This window comes from Manacus candei, unplaced genomic scaffold (genome assembly GCF_025592945.1).
Source record: "Manacus candei isolate 608988 ecotype Guabito, Panama unplaced genomic scaffold, ASM2559294v1 h1tg000002l, whole genome shotgun sequence".
Lineage (NCBI taxonomy): Eukaryota > Metazoa > Chordata > Aves > Passeriformes > Pipridae > Manacus > Manacus candei.
Genome location: NW_026138050.1, coordinates 14,198,596 through 14,217,227, shown reverse-complemented (window position 1 = coordinate 14,217,227; position 18,632 = coordinate 14,198,596). Strand labels below are relative to the sequence as shown.

The 18,632-nt window shown below is 48.9% G+C and overlaps 1 protein-coding gene across 1 annotated transcript; it reads right to left on the bottom strand.

The window, feature by feature from the left end:
- Nucleotides 1-205: 205 nt before the first annotated feature.
- NAA60 (N-alpha-acetyltransferase 60, NatF catalytic subunit) lies at nt 206-18,563 on the bottom strand. The gene is made up of 7 exons (XM_051781712.1): nt 18,436-18,563; nt 7,049-7,164; nt 5,780-5,909; nt 4,415-4,511; nt 2,085-2,330; nt 1,223-1,392; nt 206-811 (listed from the first exon to the last, which is right to left on the bottom strand). Exons 2-6 carry the CDS (start codon nt 7,156-7,158, stop codon nt 1,247-1,249), a joined length of 729 nt encoding a protein of 242 aa, XP_051637672.1. The 5' UTR covers nt 7,159-7,164; nt 18,436-18,563; the 3' UTR covers nt 206-811; nt 1,223-1,246.
- Between the last annotated feature and the right edge of the window lie 69 nt (nt 18,564-18,632).

Here is an 18,632-nt window from a genome sequence, read left to right as displayed (position 1 = left end):
GAACACGACAGCCAGCAGCTGGGGCACCTTCCTCAGCGAGGAAAAGCTGTTGTGATCTGTGCACAGATTCCATCACTCCAGAGCCTGGTAGAGTCCAGTGCCAAGGGAGGGCACATACAGGGGAGGAGATGGGCTCTGGACCAGACTCTACACCCCCAGCTCCCCTCCCCTGCTACATTCCAACTTGGACAGAGGCAGAAAGATCTATACACTATAATACATATATATTTCACTATGAAATAGCAATTTCATTCCCTGCCTTCTACTCGATGCATCCTGAATTCTACACTTCTTTGTACATCACTCCAGAGGGCTGGTGGGGCTGGGTAGTTTCTCATGCGAGGCAGTTACTCTCCCTGCAAGTTACCCACAGGAAGCACGAGCAGCTGATGTGGGAGGACCAAACCATGATTCTCACTCCCCCTTTCCCCTCACCCGGCTCCCCTTTTCCCAGCACAACTCTCCGACTGTCCCCTGCCAGCCGTTCAGTGGTTCCTCAGTGCACATTCCTGACCCTCCCTCAGCTGCTCTGGGAGCAGTGGGAGCAGCAGCTGAACCCACGTGTATGGAAGGAGCGAACCGGAGGCGAGGGAGGTGGTTGGGGACAGTGCAACATGCACACGGAGTGGTGACGGACACCCAGGCCCGCCCCAGCCCACGGGGGGTCGGGGCTGAGCCCCGGGGTCGAGTCTGCCAAATGTCAGTGCCTGTGGAACAGGGAGCCCCGCCCAGGGGCTGGGTCACTGGCCAAGAGCTGTCATCACTGGAACCAGCGCAGAGCCGGGTGGGTCTCGTGGAAGGAGGAACAATCCTATGGAAAGAAAAGAGGGCAGGTGTTGTAGGGAAACCAGGTGTTAATGATGGGTCTCTCCAAGCGTGCAGGGGAGCCACAGTGCTGGGAATGTCAGAGACATGCAATGGCACTGGCAGCAAATGGCCTTCCAGTTCCTGGGCTGGGACACTGAGGGCTCAGTCACTGTGGGTCTTGCACGCTGCTCCAATATCTGGGAAAAGGAGAGGGACAGCACATTCCACCTTCTGTTGGGCTCTGGGCTCAATAAACAAGATCAGAATGCGAATTCCCTTCAAATGAAACCAGCAGGAGTTCGGCCACTGGCTGGAGGCCGGAGCACAGAGCTGGCCAGGCACTCCACAGCAGCAGGACACTCCCACTCCAGGGCTGTGGCCGTGGGGCAGGGAAGGGGCTGTCCCCAGTACCCACCTGGGCTTCCCGCACACCCTGCGGTCACATCGTCCGGCTGTACTCGATGCCGCTCTTGGCAGAGATGCCAGACCAGGGCAGGAGGCTGCACAGGAGGCTCTGGGCTTGCCGGTATATCCTCTGGGGAATGGAGCACGGGCTCAGGCTGGCTAGTGTGGATCCAATGTGCTGTAGGTAGTCAGTGGCCACCAGTTAAGGGCAAAAACAGTTACACTGTGGCTTAAGAAACACGTGAAATCGCTCCGTGCACAGTGGAAGCTGCTCACTCAGATCTGCTCCTTGCATTCATTGCCACCACCTGTCTGTCAAAAGCAGGTCTGTTCTCCCCTGTAAAAGATGGCAGTTTGGGTCTTGGCATTCCATGGCAAGTTCCTGTGGGGATGGCAATCCATCCCCCTGCCCCGGGAGGTTGGTATTGACCAGCTACACCTGGGAAAGAGGGGTTTCTTTCCATGATTTGGTGACCTGAAACAAACTCTCTAAGTCAGTGTGAGAGCAGCCTGCTGAGATCCAGGCCAGGCTCACAAGGGATCCCAAGTCACAGGAAGCAAGACCAATAATTTCTCTGCCATGTTCCATGCAGGCCAAATCCTGCACACCACAAGCCGAAGCATGCCCAGCACTTTGGCCTAACACCAGCATTCACTATCACTGGCATCAGACTTGCTCCAGAAATCCTAGGCTGACTCCCTGACCTGTTCCCAGAGGAGTTTGGGGAGCCTGGGGACACACGGATCACTGTCAAATCCCTCTATCATCGCCTTCCTTCCAGCTTCAGGTTAAACTCACATCTGAGCAGGCAGCAGTCCCCACACTTTGGTGGGTTGCTGTTGTTAACCCCAAACATGGTTTGGCTCAGCAGGTAAAGGATATAAGATTGTCCAGGGTGGGTGCCCGCCATTGATGTAGAGGACGTAGGTGAAGCCATCTTTGAGGACCCCTCTGATGGAATAGTAATAGGGGAGATAGTGGTGCTGTTTAAAGTCTCTGTTTTCATAGAAGTTTATTGCTGTGTTGTTGGTGGTGAGGACGTGCAGGTAGATGGCTTTGCAGTGGTCCTGGGCAGTGGTGGAGATGTGGTCCTTCAAACTCTCCAGCAAGAGTGAACCTGTGGAAAGGAAGAGCAGCAGGATCACAGTGTGGAGCCTTCCTCAGCACGAGGGCTCGTGGGGCTCAGCTGAGTCCTGCACCAGTGTCTGAGCAGGGATTGCTGCACATCCCTGAGGGCCCCAAATCCCACACAGTTCTCAGAGGATCATGCTAGATGGTTTTAATACAAATCTCATCTCACCTATAAACATGGCTTCAAAAAACAGAGGTTTTAAAGATACAGATCTCTGACTCAATAACCACAGGGATGAGCCAGACATGGGACAATGTCACCCATCCCCAGTGGAGCAGCTCCCAGCTGTGGGGAAGGTCACTGAGTCATTTTCAATGGTATCAGTTCAACCCCATACATTTATTTATTTTAGAGCCATTTAAAACAGCAGAGTGTCAAAACAGAGCTTCACAAGCAGGTTATTGCCCTGTGTCTGCCGAACTCAAAATCTAACAGCTGGTGGGTTTTGAAGATCCCTTCTAAGACAGAGAGCAGAGGCACAGTCTCACTCAACCTGGATTTGGTGCAGCCAGCAGGAAAAACCAGAGGAGGGCACAGAGGATACTCCAGCCCCAAGAGACAAGACCTGGAGGTTCATCCACACCACCTCAACACGGCACAGTGGACCCAGCAGAACCTGCATGGGAACTTCTCCCATCAGGTGTGGTAACACCAGGCTAAAGGATCAGCCTGACTAATACACACAGGTGAGGTGGCTGCTGCTCTTTCACAATCCCCAGGATCTGCAAACCCAAAATATACTGAGAGACATCAACAATAGAGCAGTTCAATTTAGTTATGACATATTCCAGTCTTGAAACCTCACAGAAATCCAGCTGTCCTCTGGTTTAAGAATAGCAGAGAACTAGAAACCAAAACCTTTTACTGTCTTCCAGGGAAAAATCAGAGCTTTAGTGCTCAGCAGCATGCCTGGGGTGAAGAGCCTCCTGCATGAAAGGCTTCAGCTTCAAACACCAGCAGAAAAACTCTCAAAAGAAAGGTCTCAGAAAAAGCAGCAGCAGCTTCTTTAGGCTGTGTTGCTACAGGGACAAGTTCAAAGGTTTTGAGAGAGGATGGTAACATGCTGTGTAGATGAAATGGATGCAGGAAATACTGACTCTGATGGGAGAAAATTCCAGCAAGATGGAGCTGGGAAAAAAAAAAGAGGACTTGGAAACTAAAAGGAGACTCAAAACCACCACAATTTTACAGAATATCCCTTTACCACCTTCTCTGAGCATCATTCTGTGGCATTTCAATGCAAGGTTTAAACACAGTGCTCTCTCTGAGGACTCTCTGGTCATTTCTTTGTGCATCCTATCAGTTTGTCCCCTTCCAAACATGGCTGGGGGAGAAGGGAGGAGTTAATACCTGCATCCACTGAAGAGATCCCAGGTGTGCAACCCAGGATCACACTGCCAAACCTGGCCTGTTCCCTTTTGCAGATGAAAGATACAGATCCTGCCTGAAATCACCCCAGAAGGGCAGCATTTGGTGACAGAGCACACCCTGCTCTAGGCAGAGGTAAAGCCTTTCTGAACTGCAGGATTCCAAATGGCTGCAGGAACGCTGCATGTGGCAGCAGACATTCAGAGTTGGCTTGTCTAGGCATTTGAGATCTAACCAGGTCCAAGTTACACTCTTTTTCCAGTTCCCTTTGTCATTTTCTAACTGTGTTCTATGTGTTGAAGCCAAAAGCTTAAAAGCAGCTCTATTTTCTGCCTCAGGGATCAGGCTGCTGATACTCACGAAAGAAAATCATTTCAAACCCTGCTCCAGGGTGAGGTTCTCACACTTCCAGTCAGTCTCAGCAGCAGGGCTGTGAGTTTTTGGTGTGCTCAGCTGGCCCCTGGGAACAAGATGGACAAAGCACTGTGCTCTTTGGAAATATTTGCATATTGTGTTGTGTCCACACCAGTAAAAAGCTCTCAGTGCAGCTGCACTGACACCAGGCAGGAGATGTAGGTGCATCACCTTCCCACCTGCTGGTATCAGTCAGGGGTAAGCCTTTCCTACAGGGATATGCTGGAGCTCCTTCAGTCACACCACTGGCAAATGAGAGCAACAGTTGTCACTGGGCAGCATCTTACCTATTCCATGTTTTCTGAACTCCTTCACCACTCCAAGACTCAGGATGTAAGCAACTTGAGTGTCCACAGGAAAATTGGAAGCTAGGATGTCTCCATCCTGAGTAGAGATAAGACAAGTTATTTAGTAGGGTACCCAGGGAGGCACAGGAGAAAGCAGAAATCCTGTACTGGAACACCTGAAAACAAGGCAAAAGCAGGAATCTTCTCTTCACTGAACAGTCTTAGCTGAAGTTTTTGGAAAGGAAGTTCAAAAATCCAAGCATGGTTCCTTTGGGGCTATTCCTACTTTCATATCATCTTCCCAGACACAGAACACAAATCGTGGTGTTTCCTGACTATAGACATTACCTGTGGCCTTAGGGACAGAACATATTGGCTTTCTTTACCAGGAAGGATTCAAAGTGCCAGTTCTGGAGTCACCCATCAGTGTCTAAATCAACCCAGCAGGTCCTCATGGCCTGCAAGCTCCACCTGAGCTGGACATCCCTGCACTGCTGCAGAGGACAAGGAGCACATTCCACAAGCCCAACTGCTTGTGCAGTGGCTGAATAAGCCCTTGGCTTCCAGCTTGCCTGGGACAAGAGCCTTTTGTTAGAGTTGCTGAAAGTGCAGCTTCTGACTTTGATGAGCTTTGAGGTGAAGCCAGATAGCTGAAGTGAAGAGACCCATGCTGCTCAGTGCTCTCAGCCCCTGTGAATGTTGGGATTTTTGTTTAACCACAACACTGATGGCCTTTCAGGGGTTATGCACCCTCTGCACTGCCCCTGCTTTTTTTTAGTGGTCTTCTCCCACACTGTGCTCAGTGACCATCACTTCTCTCCCTCTCTGCTGTACTGTGTTGTCTCTCCTGGCCTCCAAGCTGTATTATCTCTGAAGCTCAAGCTCTTTGCAGGCTGGTTACCTCCCCTCTGGGTTTGAGATAGGGACTGTGAAAATGGAGGGCTTTCTGCAGGAAGTCACCAGAGTGACTCTCCCAGTACAGCTGAGAAAGCTCTTAAGTAAAAAAGGTTTCTTCTCCCACAGCTACACATCCTGCAGTCACCAGGGACACTGAACACAGCCAGGCAACAGTTAAATGCCTCCTGCACAGGTATTTGGGATTACACCTGCATGACCTGATCCCTCAGCTTCCCATCAGGCCATGGGCTGCAGCAGGAAGAGACTCTGTGGCACCAGGCTCGTGGTCAGACACATCCCCCCACCCAGGCTCCGTTAGCTGGAATCAGCACACGCTTCATCCCCTAAATTAACTCAGGGTCAAGTGTCTGAATAGAAGGGGAAAAAAAAACACCCCAAGGAGGTCCCACCCCCGTTCACCACGGCAAGAGGTGGATTATGTCACTGGAGCTCAGTGCAGGGACGTACCTCCTTGTGCACCTTCGTTCTGCTCTTGATCTCTGCCACTATCATGCCCACGATGGAGCCCCTGTAGGTGGCTGCGAGGGAAAAGAACTTCTTGTTGGAAGTGATATCTCGGTACCATGAGTCAGGGTACCTGGGAAGGAAGGGAAAACCAGGAATGTTTCAGGATGCAAAACCCACGTGCTGAGATGCTCAGCTGGAAACAGCTGTTGCACCCCCTTTGGTAAAATGGCATCATATAATGGCCTCCTTGCCTTGCTAAGAGAGCCACATTTTTGGTTTACATTCACTGCCCAGAGCTTTCAATTCCATCTTTAGCAAGTTATTTTTAAATGCAAGATCCATCTGCCCTCATCTAAAAGCGTAAGGATCTCATTAATTTGATACATGTGTAAAAAAAATACTGCATATTGGAACAAAAAAAAAAAAAAAAATCACACCACCAGCCTCCAACTCTCCTCCTCCTTCTGCAGACACAAAAGGGAGACTGGGGTACTCATTTATTTCAAAATGATAGTTCAGCCTTGCATTTAAAAGAAATCTACAAACTCAAAATATTATGAATGCTTTTGCTGATTTGTTATATTTTATACAATCTTATTTATAATCTGCTTAAATCTTCTATAAGCCTTCTCAACAAAGCTAAAGAAAAAAACCCTTGAAGCCTACAGCTGTGGTTTCCTTGGATGCTTTAGGCCAGAAATCTGTCACTGTCCCCCAGAAAAGTTCCTCATTCCTGTGCTTTTGCAGTCATGGGCATTTACCAAATGGGGGCCTGGGGAACTGACCTGGGACAGGCTGAGATCAGCTTTAAGCCAGACCTTTGGGAGCAACAGTGATGCTGAGGACACAGGGAAGTACTGCTCATTTCCCCTGGGACATTCAGAAGGACAATCCCTCAGGAACAGCTGCTCCCTGCTGGTTTGGTTTGGCTCGGTGGGCATTTCCTCAGCACATGCTCCAGGACACAACTTCCTTTCACAGGGATGCTGTCCTTTTGCCTGGAGGTGTGCCCCTTTCCCCACCTCACTCACAGTCTTTCCCAAAGCCCATTTTCCTGCCACAATCTGCACACAGGAACTTGCTGATGCCTTCAGGCCAGGGCAGCAAAGGGCCGTTACAGCAACACCAGCACAGTGCACAGAATATTCCCAACCTGCTGCTGTCCTGGCAACAGCCCAGATGGCTGCAGAGCCTTTGGAGTCAGCTCCAAAGTGGACCAGTGCAGGCTCCCAGCCTTTGTTTCAGATCCCCCCCCAGCCAGTGACGTACTCTATTGGGAACCAGTCTCCACAGAGCTGTTTCACTGTGTCTATGTCATCGTGGCACAGCAGGCGCAGGTTCACGTCCGTCAGTGCAGTCGGGGGCACCTCCTCTGTCATTCACGCCTGCAAGGACAGGAGGCACGTGAGGAACGAGGGAGGACAGGGGCTGACCCCACCTCCAAGCACCGGGAGGATCTTGGCATTGATAAAGCTGTTTTTCCCCAGCAAAACAAATTTTCAGGAGAGATGAAGCAAAACATGGCAACATTCATCTGAGAAATAACTTGAAGCCGCGTTGCCCACAGGATAAGCCCAGCTCCCTGCTCAGCCTAACCCACCCCTCCAGCCCTGCATCCATGCCCATCCCGCTCCCTGTGAGCACAGTATGGTGTGCACGTGGCCACAAATCCTTCCAAAAAGAGCTCAGGGTGCTGCGTTAAATAAGCCAACAATGTGCCAAGTGTACCTTATGTTGCATGGAGCTCTGTGCAGGACCAACATTTTGTTAAAACAAAACTGAACAAACAGCTTAAAAAGGAAGCACTGCTAGAAGAGCATTTAGAAAGTCCCCTTGCACAAACCTACCACCTCCAGTGAGTACATATGCAGAGGATTTCAACTCTTTAAAATGTTCATTTTGTTTAACCTGTGCTGGTGAAATGAGACTTAGTTTCACTCCCCTCGTTCCCACGTGGCACAGTTCCTCAAGGGCTGGCTTTCCAGCCCGGCAGAGACCAGTCAAATACAGAAATCCCAGGACACCTTTTCTCCATAGCACTGCCACGATCTGCTAACCACGTACAGGGCACTGCCTGCAATGTCTTCAACCTTTTTTAACAAGGCACCAGAGGGAAAGGAGCAAGTGATAACTGAAGTGCTTGTAAAAGCATTTGCAGCACTGATGCATGAAAGGAGAACAGGCTTCAGGCAGGACAAAGCCCCACATGAGATCGACAAGCCACAGCAACTCCAAGAGTCAGTTCCCTTGTCTCTTGCTCCAGCCCTCCCGGGTTGAAGAACCAGACCAGGATGCAAAGGAAAGAAAAGCCAAACCCACCACCCTTAACAAAAATAAATGACTTGAAATTTTTACTTTTCGCGATTTTAAGAGTCTCAAACCTTGGTTTCAAAATGCCAAGTTATGAGGGAAATGCTGCACACAGCAGTGTTTGTCTGTGCCCTCCTGGTGAAAGGGATGCTCAGCTTTCCAATCCTCTTGATTTAGAGCTCAGAGCTCGAGAAGGAACAGATTTAACACACTCCTCACTGGACTGCCATTTGAGCAGCTTCTACACAAAAGTTGTAACTGGCAAAGTTACAATTGCCAGTTTTGGCAATTGTAAATTTCCAAAACTTTCAATCTGGCAATTAACTGTAAGTAATTAAACTTACTTTGTCAGATACAGTTGCTCTGTGACTTTGTGCAAAGACCCACAAAAGGAGCAGGCACAGCAGTGAACCCCATTTGATGTGTTTTGACAGCACACAACCGTGTGCGATCGCTCTCCTAAAAATATTGAACACCCCCTTTCCACTGTACCCCTCAGAAAAAAAACAGGTTAAGGCACAAAACCCACATTCTGTCCCCAAATTTCTCTTTTAAGGCACATAAACCAGGTTTTTTTCTGCAGCTCCACTGGATGAGAGGGTAGAGAGCAATTCCCAGTTAGCACAACACGAGGATATTCAGAATCCCTGGATGTCGGGGTCCTTGGAATTCAATATCAGTGCTGAGAGAGCTCCAACAGCTCTTGAAAAAGATGAAATAGGGTGGGTTTCTTCAAGCAAAGATCCCTCCCAGACACAGCTTTCCTCCCCATGACTGCTTCTACATATTTCCTGGAGAAAGGGATCCGTAATAGTGATGTGGATCACTTGATCTCCTCCAAAGAATTCCTTAAAAAGAATCACAGCTATTTCCCAGCCTATTCTAGGACTGTGCTGCGTATTTACTGAGCAGCCTACAGCATTTAAATCAGTCCAGATGCCAGTTTCAAAACAGCTGAAGCACCTACAAAAACAGTACTTCTTGCTGCCTTTAGAACTCATTTTACACTCCTAGAATTGCCTCAAGTCCCCCGAGGCTGGACATGCAACCCCGTCATGGCAGAGCACATGCTCTCCACCAACCCCTGGTGACCTTTTAAGAAGCCTCAGCTTTACCCCGTGGGATCCTGAAGGAAGGAAGGGCACGTTCACTGGCTGTGGCTGATCTGATCCACATCACTCCTGCCTGATGGTGTGGACCCCAGGCCCCCCCTCCCACTCCTCCCACCCTTGCCAGACCCTTTGCTGAGCCATTTCAGAGCAGTGACACACCACAGGATCACTTTTCTTGAGAAGTTTTAATGCTCCTGTAAAGCAACACCCCTTCTCAGGCAATGCTCTCAGCATTAATAAATCAGAGGGAAATGAAACCACCATGCCAGAACTATTATTTTTCCTAATGAGTACAAAAGGCAGGGCCCAGGAGCAGAGTGAGCCAGCAGCCACTTCGGGAGAGGCAGAGCCAGCACAGGACACGTTCCTGTGAGGATTAGTCCATGTGTATCTAACACTACATTCTCAAAGAGCTGGGCAAGCATTACACATTATCCTGGAGCTGAAGCCAGCCTTAAAAAAGAAATCCATGACTGTTTTGTTGTACCGGGTAATTCCCCTCCCCTCAAATTCAGACATCAGGACTGGTTGTGTTTGCAGGGACTCACTCCATGACCTGATCTGGATGCTGCACACATTTAAGGAACATTCAGGACATCTGTCTGGCAGTATGTCCTGCCACAGGGTTTTAGGAGAGCAGAGCTGTGCCCCTTCCTCTCTGGCCAGGCCTTGCAGCAGTAAGAGGCTGTCAGAGACTGAAATGATTTATGCATTCTAGGAGATTTTTGCAGGCTTTTGACCTCTGGTGGGCAGTTGGGCCCATCCCTCCCTCCAATGCTGAGGGTGTCAAGCCCTGAAAAGGCAGAAAGAGCCGAGTTTACACCTCTGAGGGCCCATCCTCCCCTCTGCCAATCTTGAAAGGTGGGAACCAGGCCAGACACAAACTCTGCTCAGGCCCAGGGAGAGGTTGGAGGCTCGAGGCATGGCCCGTGACACTGACCATGGGTATAACAACTCGTAACTTCTTGGCATGTGGGGACTTCCCTCCTTCCCCTCCAGCACATCAAGGCCACCACTTCAACTGACAGACGTGGAAGCTGCAACTCCCAAGTGTCACCGCTGGACCCCGTGGGAGGTGACTGTGACCACGAGAGAAGAAATCCCAGGCAAGTCAATCCCCTTCATACCCAGGTGACAGCTCTCCATGGATACCTGGGAAACACCCAAGACCACATCCTGCCCCTGAGCACAGCCAAAGTCCTGAGCAAAACCCTCAGCCAGCACAGTGACCAGAGCATCACTTTTATGGTCAGCTTAGTTTTAGAGGACAAAAATATATGTTTGGAAGCACAAAAAAACCCCCACAAACCCCAAAAAAACCCAGTATCGGTGTCAAATACAACTCTAGGCTTGATGAAAGTTAAAAGGGCCATTAGGGGTTTTGAGGTAGCAACACTGACAACCCAAGTTCTGACCTTTGAGATCAAGCCAAACACAGGCTCCAGGGACATGTGGTTAACTGAAGGAGGTCCACGGCCATTTTGGAAAAGCCAAAATGAAGTTCTTATTTCTTTTAATATCTTTGTTCACATGATAGCCACAGTCTGGGAGGGGCGTGGTTAACATCACCCACTGCCTCTGCTCCCAGGGGAGCACAGTGACCTCACCCTGCTGTTGAAGGGAAAACACTGAGGAGGATTGTAAATGAGCTAGCATTTCATATTTTATTTAATATCTCACGCTTATGAAGGGATTGTGCAGCTAAAGTTTTCAAAAAGCTCTGAGGACACCCTTTTCCAAAATACTGCAGGTCAGTACTCAGCACTGAATTCCCTTTCCTACCTAAAACCTGCAGATATTAACACACAGCAAATTCATTTCAAAAATACAGGAAAGCATAAAGGCTTTGAGCATTTCTGCTCCCCTTCTGCCTTGCTCTGTTGAAACAAATCTTACAAAACGTTTTGGCCTCAGGTGTAATGGGCAGCTCAGAGGAACCTATCAAATTCTTCTGACAAACATTTAGCAGCAACGGAAGTTGGATGAACAGAAATAGTAAGCACATTACTAAATTAGCCAACTTGACATACAGTTTTAAATTAAAGCATGTTGTAAGGCCTAAACTTACTAAAAATAATCTTTGGCATCAATAAGCTCTGGCTTTAATGAGCTAAAGGACAGCATTTCACAATTTTGTCTAAAAGGCAGCAGAACCTTTGGCTCCCAGCATCAGCCCAAGCAATGGCTGAGGCTCCAGGAATTATTTATCCCTGTTCACTGAGCACAAAGACCTGAGTACAGGCACTGACAGATTTCTACCACCAGCATTTCCAGGCAGTTCTCATTTTCAGACAGGTGCAGGGACAGTTTCTTTATTTGAACCAGATGCTTTGCAGATAAGAAACCTCAACTCAGGCTTTTCTCGAGAGCAGGAAGTTTTCTTTCCCTCTTGAAGTTCTTGTATTTAAACAACAACAAGAAAGTCTACATCAGACCCCATTTCTAGAGAAACAGGCAGCCACACAGAAGCAGCACTCTTAATCCAACAGGGTGTTCAAATGCAGGATAAAGCCTGATGCTGGCTAGACTTCGGCAGGCAGCTGCTTAAATGTGCTTGAAAATCCCTCGGGCACTTCCATACCCACAAAAACGTGGCCAAGTGGTTCTGCAAGTTAAGATTTCCCTTGTTTAGCACTGCTAGACATGTTTTAACAACATTTCTGCCTTGTGCAGCCAGTAAAAATGAGTGGGACAATGAACTTGTCACAAGACACTGGTTTAATTAAGTTTTATTTGGATTTCAGTTTCCATGCAGATGAACTCATGAAATTCCCAAATAAAAATTTTATTATCTAGCAACAAACATCACCGAATTTCCAGGCAGAATAAAAGCCAGGTAATCTAAGACTAAAGTTAAACAAATAGTAACTAGGGTTGTTTACATATATAACTCCCAATAAGGGATGTATTGGTTTCAAATTTAGTGTTCACACAAAAACCAACGGGAGGGAATCATCTTCACTTGCAGAAACAAAGCTAAGACTGAAGGTCATCAAAAGCCTTTTACTATTATTTAACAGCTAATTGAAATCAATTAATCCTGAACAAAAAGAAGCAAACCCGCAGGAAAGAGTAAAGAAAAACAATCCCTGGCAGCCCGTGGGTGTCTCTAAAGTGATCCCATAATTCAGGCAGCACTGTCCCCACGGACACACACCCCCAGCCACCCTGGTATTCCCGGCACCTCCAGCATGAAAGTGTGGATCCTCACAGGGATGAAGATTTTCACCTCCTGGAATTCAAAGCATTTACTGTGGATTAGTAAGGATTATCTGCTGTTGTTCCACAGAGGGAGAAGGCTGAGCTCCTGCCAAGTACACACCAGGCACAGGCCAGGCCGGAGGAATCCCAGAGACGCCGGACAATCCGCTGGGCACAGGCAGGATGTGAGCTGGCCCTTCCCCGTGTGCCTGTGCCCAGCACTGCAGCCACACACACGTCACAGTGGCTGTATTTTACTTTGCAGATGCTCCCTGGAAGGTGTACATGCACACACAGCAGGGCAGAGATGGATTCCTCATGCCTGGAACCCTCACCAGAGGAGCTGCTCCAGCGCCGCCACCAAATCCTTGTTTGTGACTCCCGTGTGGACAATCCTCAAATCCCAGTAAGGCAAGATTTCCAGGAAACAAATTCTAATGCCACCTGGCGTCCTCTCTCACTTGTAAAGAAACAGGACCAAACAAAGCCCAGACAGAATTTTAAAAGCTCCCCAAAATGCAACACAGCACCCAAAGCAGCCACAAACTCTGCTGTTGTCTGGGGACTGTCACTTCCAGAATGCCAGCAGGAGTTTTCACAGCTAGAAGTCTTTCTACCTTGTGCCATCTGGCTCTGGGGACTTGATTTACATTAAACCATTCAATGTGAACCAGTCTAATTCCCCAAAGCAGTAAAGATTTCCCTGCTGCATTTCATTTTCAGCTTACTGTGTTTTTAGGTTACTGGTCTCGCAGGGAATGTTCTACACAGACAACCCCTGTCACCAAGCTCCTTTCATTTAATACAATGAAAGTGCAACTGGATTTGAAAACATCATGAATTCATTACTAAGAATCTCAAAGAGGCGATTCCAGGACTTAGGGCAACATTATTAAAGCAATAGGAGCCAAATTTTTAAATATATTTAAATACTGACAGTATTTAAATGACAGTTCCAAGGTACTACTTCAAGTGTGGTCACGGAATAAAAAAAATTAGGTTGGAAAGATCTTTTGGGGTTTAACCCAACTTAGGTCAGGTTGCTCAGGCCCACACAATGTCAATGAGGAGCAAATCTCTTGGGATCACACAAGTTCCTTTGGATCTAAAGGTGTAACTGGAAGCTGGGGTATTTAATGTGCTGCCTACACCAAGAGCCTCCCTGTGCTATGTGAACAATGCCATCACACCTCTACAGGTGATTTGCTACACTGTTTATCCCATTTAATGCTCCTGCTCCTTCTAGGAATCCCACAGGGGTTCATCTGGGACAAGCAGCACACAAACCCCAGAAGACACGGTTCTCATTCCCGGTATGTTATGGAAACTTGGAGTTCACAGTCATAAACAGAACAGTGGTGGTTTCACCTCCATCCCTGTATCACATCCCACAGGAGTGCTGCCCAAAGCTGCCCTCACTTTCATTCCCTACATTAGCAGAAGGGGATGCATGGAATGAGTGAGATTCTTAATGAGAAATCTAGGACAAAATGACAGATTCTGTGCCTTGGTCTGAAAACAACGTAATAACGTGGCTGAGAGCAGGCTCTGATGTTAATTATGTGATTTTACAACACTCCATGACACTTTTTGATCCGTGTTTTTCTGTCATTTCTACCAGAATCACAAGCACTGAGCCTCAAAGCCCTCATGGACCCTGGGTCACCCAGGGACATGCACTCGGAGCTCCTCATTATTTAAGTTCCTTCAGCAGGAGCTTCTTTCTGTGCAGAAAACTGCCCTCCCCGGCCTCCCAGCCTGCCACACCTTGAAGATCACCCTGCTAAAGCAGAATCTCACCAAACACCAAATACACCAAACAAGTCAATCTGATATCAAACCCCCCTCGTTTGGAACAGCTACAAGATTTGGCCAGAGCACACTGGACAGTCAGGGAGGCAGCACTGTCACACAAAGTCCGGGAAAACCCTCCTGGCATCCAGCCCTGCTCCCAGAGGCTCACCCCACGCTGCTCAGACGGTTTTTCCTCAGCTCTGAAGTTCTGAAAACACGGTTCTAAGGAACACTTTTGTACCTTGACTCCAGCTCCGCCCGGCCCGGGGTGTGCACAGCACGGCACGGCACTAAAAGCCTGGAAGCCCAACAACACTGAATCACCGTAATTAACACTCTTCTGGCCTCCCGCCACGAAGGCTCAGCATCTGAAACAGTCCCTAAAAGGATATTAGGAAGTGAGAAGGCGAAATACAGTTCTACCTGCGCAGCAAGCAGTGGTTATTTATTTGAAACGAAAACACTTACTGTTAGTGCAATCCTCTGACACTCGTATTCCTGATCCTTTGCCCACTTGGAGCTGGACTCGTCAGACTCCCAGCAGCACAAAATGTTAATGTTTTGCCTGCGAGCCGCCTTCCAGGCTGCTCTTTCTCCTTACAGCTCTGGAAACATTGCTGGAGCCGTGGATTTCACAGGAGTTGCTCCCCGAGTAAAGTGTCTCTAAAGCACAGTGCACAAGGCATGGCTTCCTGCTGCCCCAGATACAGCAATTCCTCCCGGGAACGGCAAACAAGAATCTCTAAGAGGGTTTTGCTGTTAAATCTTTTCTTGTTAAGACGGGGAAGAGAAAATCTGCTTTGTGACAGTGGCACTGCGGGGAGTTCAAACCCAAGGGTCACAAGAGAGGCACGCTGGCAACAGGAACCTCGCTGGAGGGGAGATTTAATACACAAGTTCTTCCAGAAAACAAAAACAAACACCCACACAATTCATCACACCGCTGCCACTTCTAAATTAGGATAAACAGTCACGCAGAAAATGTATGTTAGTGCCTGAAAAACCAGCCAGAAATTCAGCCTGGTGTGGTACAAAACCCGGGAGAGGGGAATTGGAGGCTGCCCCCATTTCCTACACACCGTCCTCATTAGGGAGCAGCAACACAAAACCCAGTCCCTCCACCTACATCCTTACAGGGGACACCAACACAGAACTTTTCAGACGTTACTGCAAACAAGGTGCTTTCAAATAAAATAAACTTTAAAAATGCTTGGCAAGAACATTCCTTTCCCAGTTGGCAGACAAGTGCCCCAAGCTCACACCTCTCCAAGATCCCGAATTTAAAATCTGAGCCAAAATGGCTCCTTTTCCTTTCCTTTCTCAGTGACTTTTCCAGCATGAGACACTCAGACTGAGCTCAAAAACCCCACTGCTGCTGTTTTAAGCCAGTAACATTTAAAATGGATTCTGGCAGAGGTGTCTGCTCTGACAGCCATATAGTAAGTTGAAAAGGAGAAATTAAAAACTTAATTAAAAGCTAATGTTGGAAAACTGAGCAGCTCCTGTTCCCACCTTTCTGCAAGGAGCAAAGTGTGGGGGGGGACAATGTGAGACATGAAGCTCTAATTCTTTTTGCAGCACTCTGTATTGAAGCAATCAGACACACTTTGGTTAAAAAAAAAAGGCAGGAAGATGGAAATGATCCTACTCTGAGAATGATTTTGGATACTGCTTGACTTCCACGTTTGCAGACAAGGTGCTCAGCCAAGACAGAACTTTCTCTGCTGTTACTCTGAACAGCTTAAGCCCAGTTGGTTCCTTAAAAGCATCTTAAGACGTCACTGGAGGGAATTCCTGCCCATGACCCACAGCAACCTGTGATGAGCCTCCTGGATTTCTGAATCAGCTCTGCCAGGAAGTCCCTGGGTCTGCACCTGTAATTCCTCAGGTATTTACAACAGCACTGTCATCCACAGTCAGCCTTTGCAACCACAGTTTCCCCTGCTCCTGCTCACTCCAAAAATTATGCTGGGAGTGGCCAGGCTGGGGGGCATAGGGGTGGAAAATGGACAGGAAGTGAGGGAATGGCTTTTGGGGTGGCAGGACCAGTTCCCATCAACTGATGGGTTACAAGAGCAGCACTGACTCACTGACTGACAGACTACACTGGCCCAACCCCTGTATTCATAACACCCCCCAAAAAGCCCTCCATGGAGCAACAAACACCCCCACATGTAAATAAAGATCATCCTTAGTAGGGGAGAAAACACCAGACAGGAGAGAAGCACCAGACTTTGTTAACAAAAATAAATGCACGTGTTGTGTTAAAGGCTCTTTGGCTAAAGACCAGTTTCTGAATTCATCACATCCAAGGCCAGCCCAGATACCTGAAATCAGGATGATTCACGCTGGTTTAGGAAAAGAAGTGAAAATTAAGAATGGCACAGGTTTCAAAAGGCATTCACAGGCCAGCCACCTACCAACCAGTCAGACATAATTCAATTTCCTTTAAGGACACCCAGCAACAAGCTGAGAGAAACAGCAGTGACTTCAAAGAGCAAAATGACCTATCAGAGCAACACTTACACACTGCTGAATGTTTCTTCATTTACCACCAGGCACAGAAACACTAATTAAAGCAGTTTACAAGACACAACAGAAGCACTTTTTAAGGTGCAAGATAAACCCTCCTACTTTACAAGCCTGGTACCCGCCCCTGCTTCTAAGGGGGGCGAGGCTGCTCAGTCTTACCTTGTAAATAAATGAGGAGTTCACACTGCAGTTATAACACATTGGGACAGAGCCACCAGTTGGGGGGGTTTGTTGGTTTTTTGGGGTTTTTTTCCACTTCCCTTGTGAGACACCTGCTGGAGTTTATTCATACAGACAACTGGTTTGTCTGAAAACACTACACAGTAGTAGTGCTCCCAAAACACTCCCACACGAGTCCTTCAAAAAGGCTTCTGAGGAAACTAAGCTGGGCTAAGGAGAGTCTGTGGCAGATTAAAGTTAATTAAGATAATTAATAACAAATCTAGCATGAATCCACACTGAAAAGAGATTCCAGCTATGATCTATTCAGCAAATTCATAACTAGATGGAAGAAGAGAGTAATAGATATGCAACAAAACTGACTGATGATCCTTCGGGATAAGGCACAGATTTCCAGGATGGTAACATTTAAGATGTTGACAGGTGTAGAAAGCTCTCACAATGCCCAGAGACAAATAAATCTGTAAGTTGGTAGATAAAAAAGAGAAAGGAGAGAGGCAAACATTTCCAGTTTGTGTGAACCACTGCAAGGGGGAAAAACATCCACTTTCTCACAGCGAGTTCCCAGAGAACATTTGTTGCTCGGCAGCAAAGGAGGATAATGGGAATTATCAAAACAAACAGAGAGGGGAAAACATGCGTCTAGAAAGTCTGGTGTGAGCTGGGGACAGAGATTTAACGTCAGTAAAAAGCCAGGCACTGAGACGCGTTCTCGGGAGGGGAAAGATCTCCAAGATCACCCAGCCCGGGCTGGGAGCGGCTGCAGCACAACACAACCGGGATAAACCACAACAGACCCAGAGCAGGCCGAGTCAAACACAACACAGTCAACATAACTGAACATCTGAACAGCTCGCAGTGCCATATGACAATAATCTGATGCCTGTGGATGTCTGAGACACGTGCTTTGGCTCCCGGCTGGACACGGCAAAGTCGGCAGGGAAGAACCAGCCCCGGTCAGTGACAGGATATGGGAACAGCAGCACTTCCAGCACCAGCAGTCTCCAGAACGGGGGTGCTGTTTTCACCACGTACACAGGGCAGGTACATCCCACCCCGCAGAGCCCGAGGGCACGGGCACGGCCGCTGGAACACCGCTGGAAACGCACCTGCCGCCGTGCCGTGAAGACTCCGGGGCAACACTAAAGGCTCAGCTTGTCCAGTTACACTTAAAAACCTTAACGCACGCTCCGCAAAACCCCTGGCCGTCAGCCCGCGTCCAAACAAACCCGAGCAACTCCTTCCTCCCCGCGGGGAGGCAGCGGGATCCCGCCGTACGCGACACATTCCCGGCTCTCCCGCGGGGAATTCGGTTGCGGGGGAGGAGGAAATGGGGCGGGACACAGGCGAGGGGCTCTCCGTTACTAGGCAGGGCGGGAGCGCATCCCGCGGGCCCCGCGGCCTAGTGGCGGGGAAGGGGCGGGGTTGCCATAGCGACCGGATGGGCCCGTCCCGGGTGCAGCCGCCCTGACAACCCCGGCCCGGCCGCCCTGCCACGGAGACCCCCCCAGATCGCTCCTGGCTCACCTGGGAGGGGCGGCGGGCGCGCCCTCAGCACATCCCGGAGCGAGGCCGGACTTGGGACCGGGGGGGACACGGACACGGCGGCCACTTCCTCAACCGGGGCACCGCGCAGTAACGCGCCTCCCCATTGGCTGCCGCCGCCGCGCGTGACCGCTGGGGCCGCGCACGCGCAGAGCGGGGCAGAGCCGGTCCCCTGAGGC

Coding starts and splice junctions, on each gene's coding strand:
- NAA60 (XM_051781712.1), bottom strand. CDS start 7,158: ATGACAGAGGAGGTGCCCCCGACTGCACTGACGGACGTGAACCTGCGC. Junction 5,910..7,048: donor GGAGACTGGTTCCCAATAGA/GTACGTCACTGG, acceptor CTTCCTTCCCAG/GTACCCTGACTCATGGTACC. Junction 1,393..2,084: donor GACAATCTTATATCCTTTAC/CTGCTGAGCCAA, acceptor CTGACTACCTAC/AGCACATTGGATCCACACTA.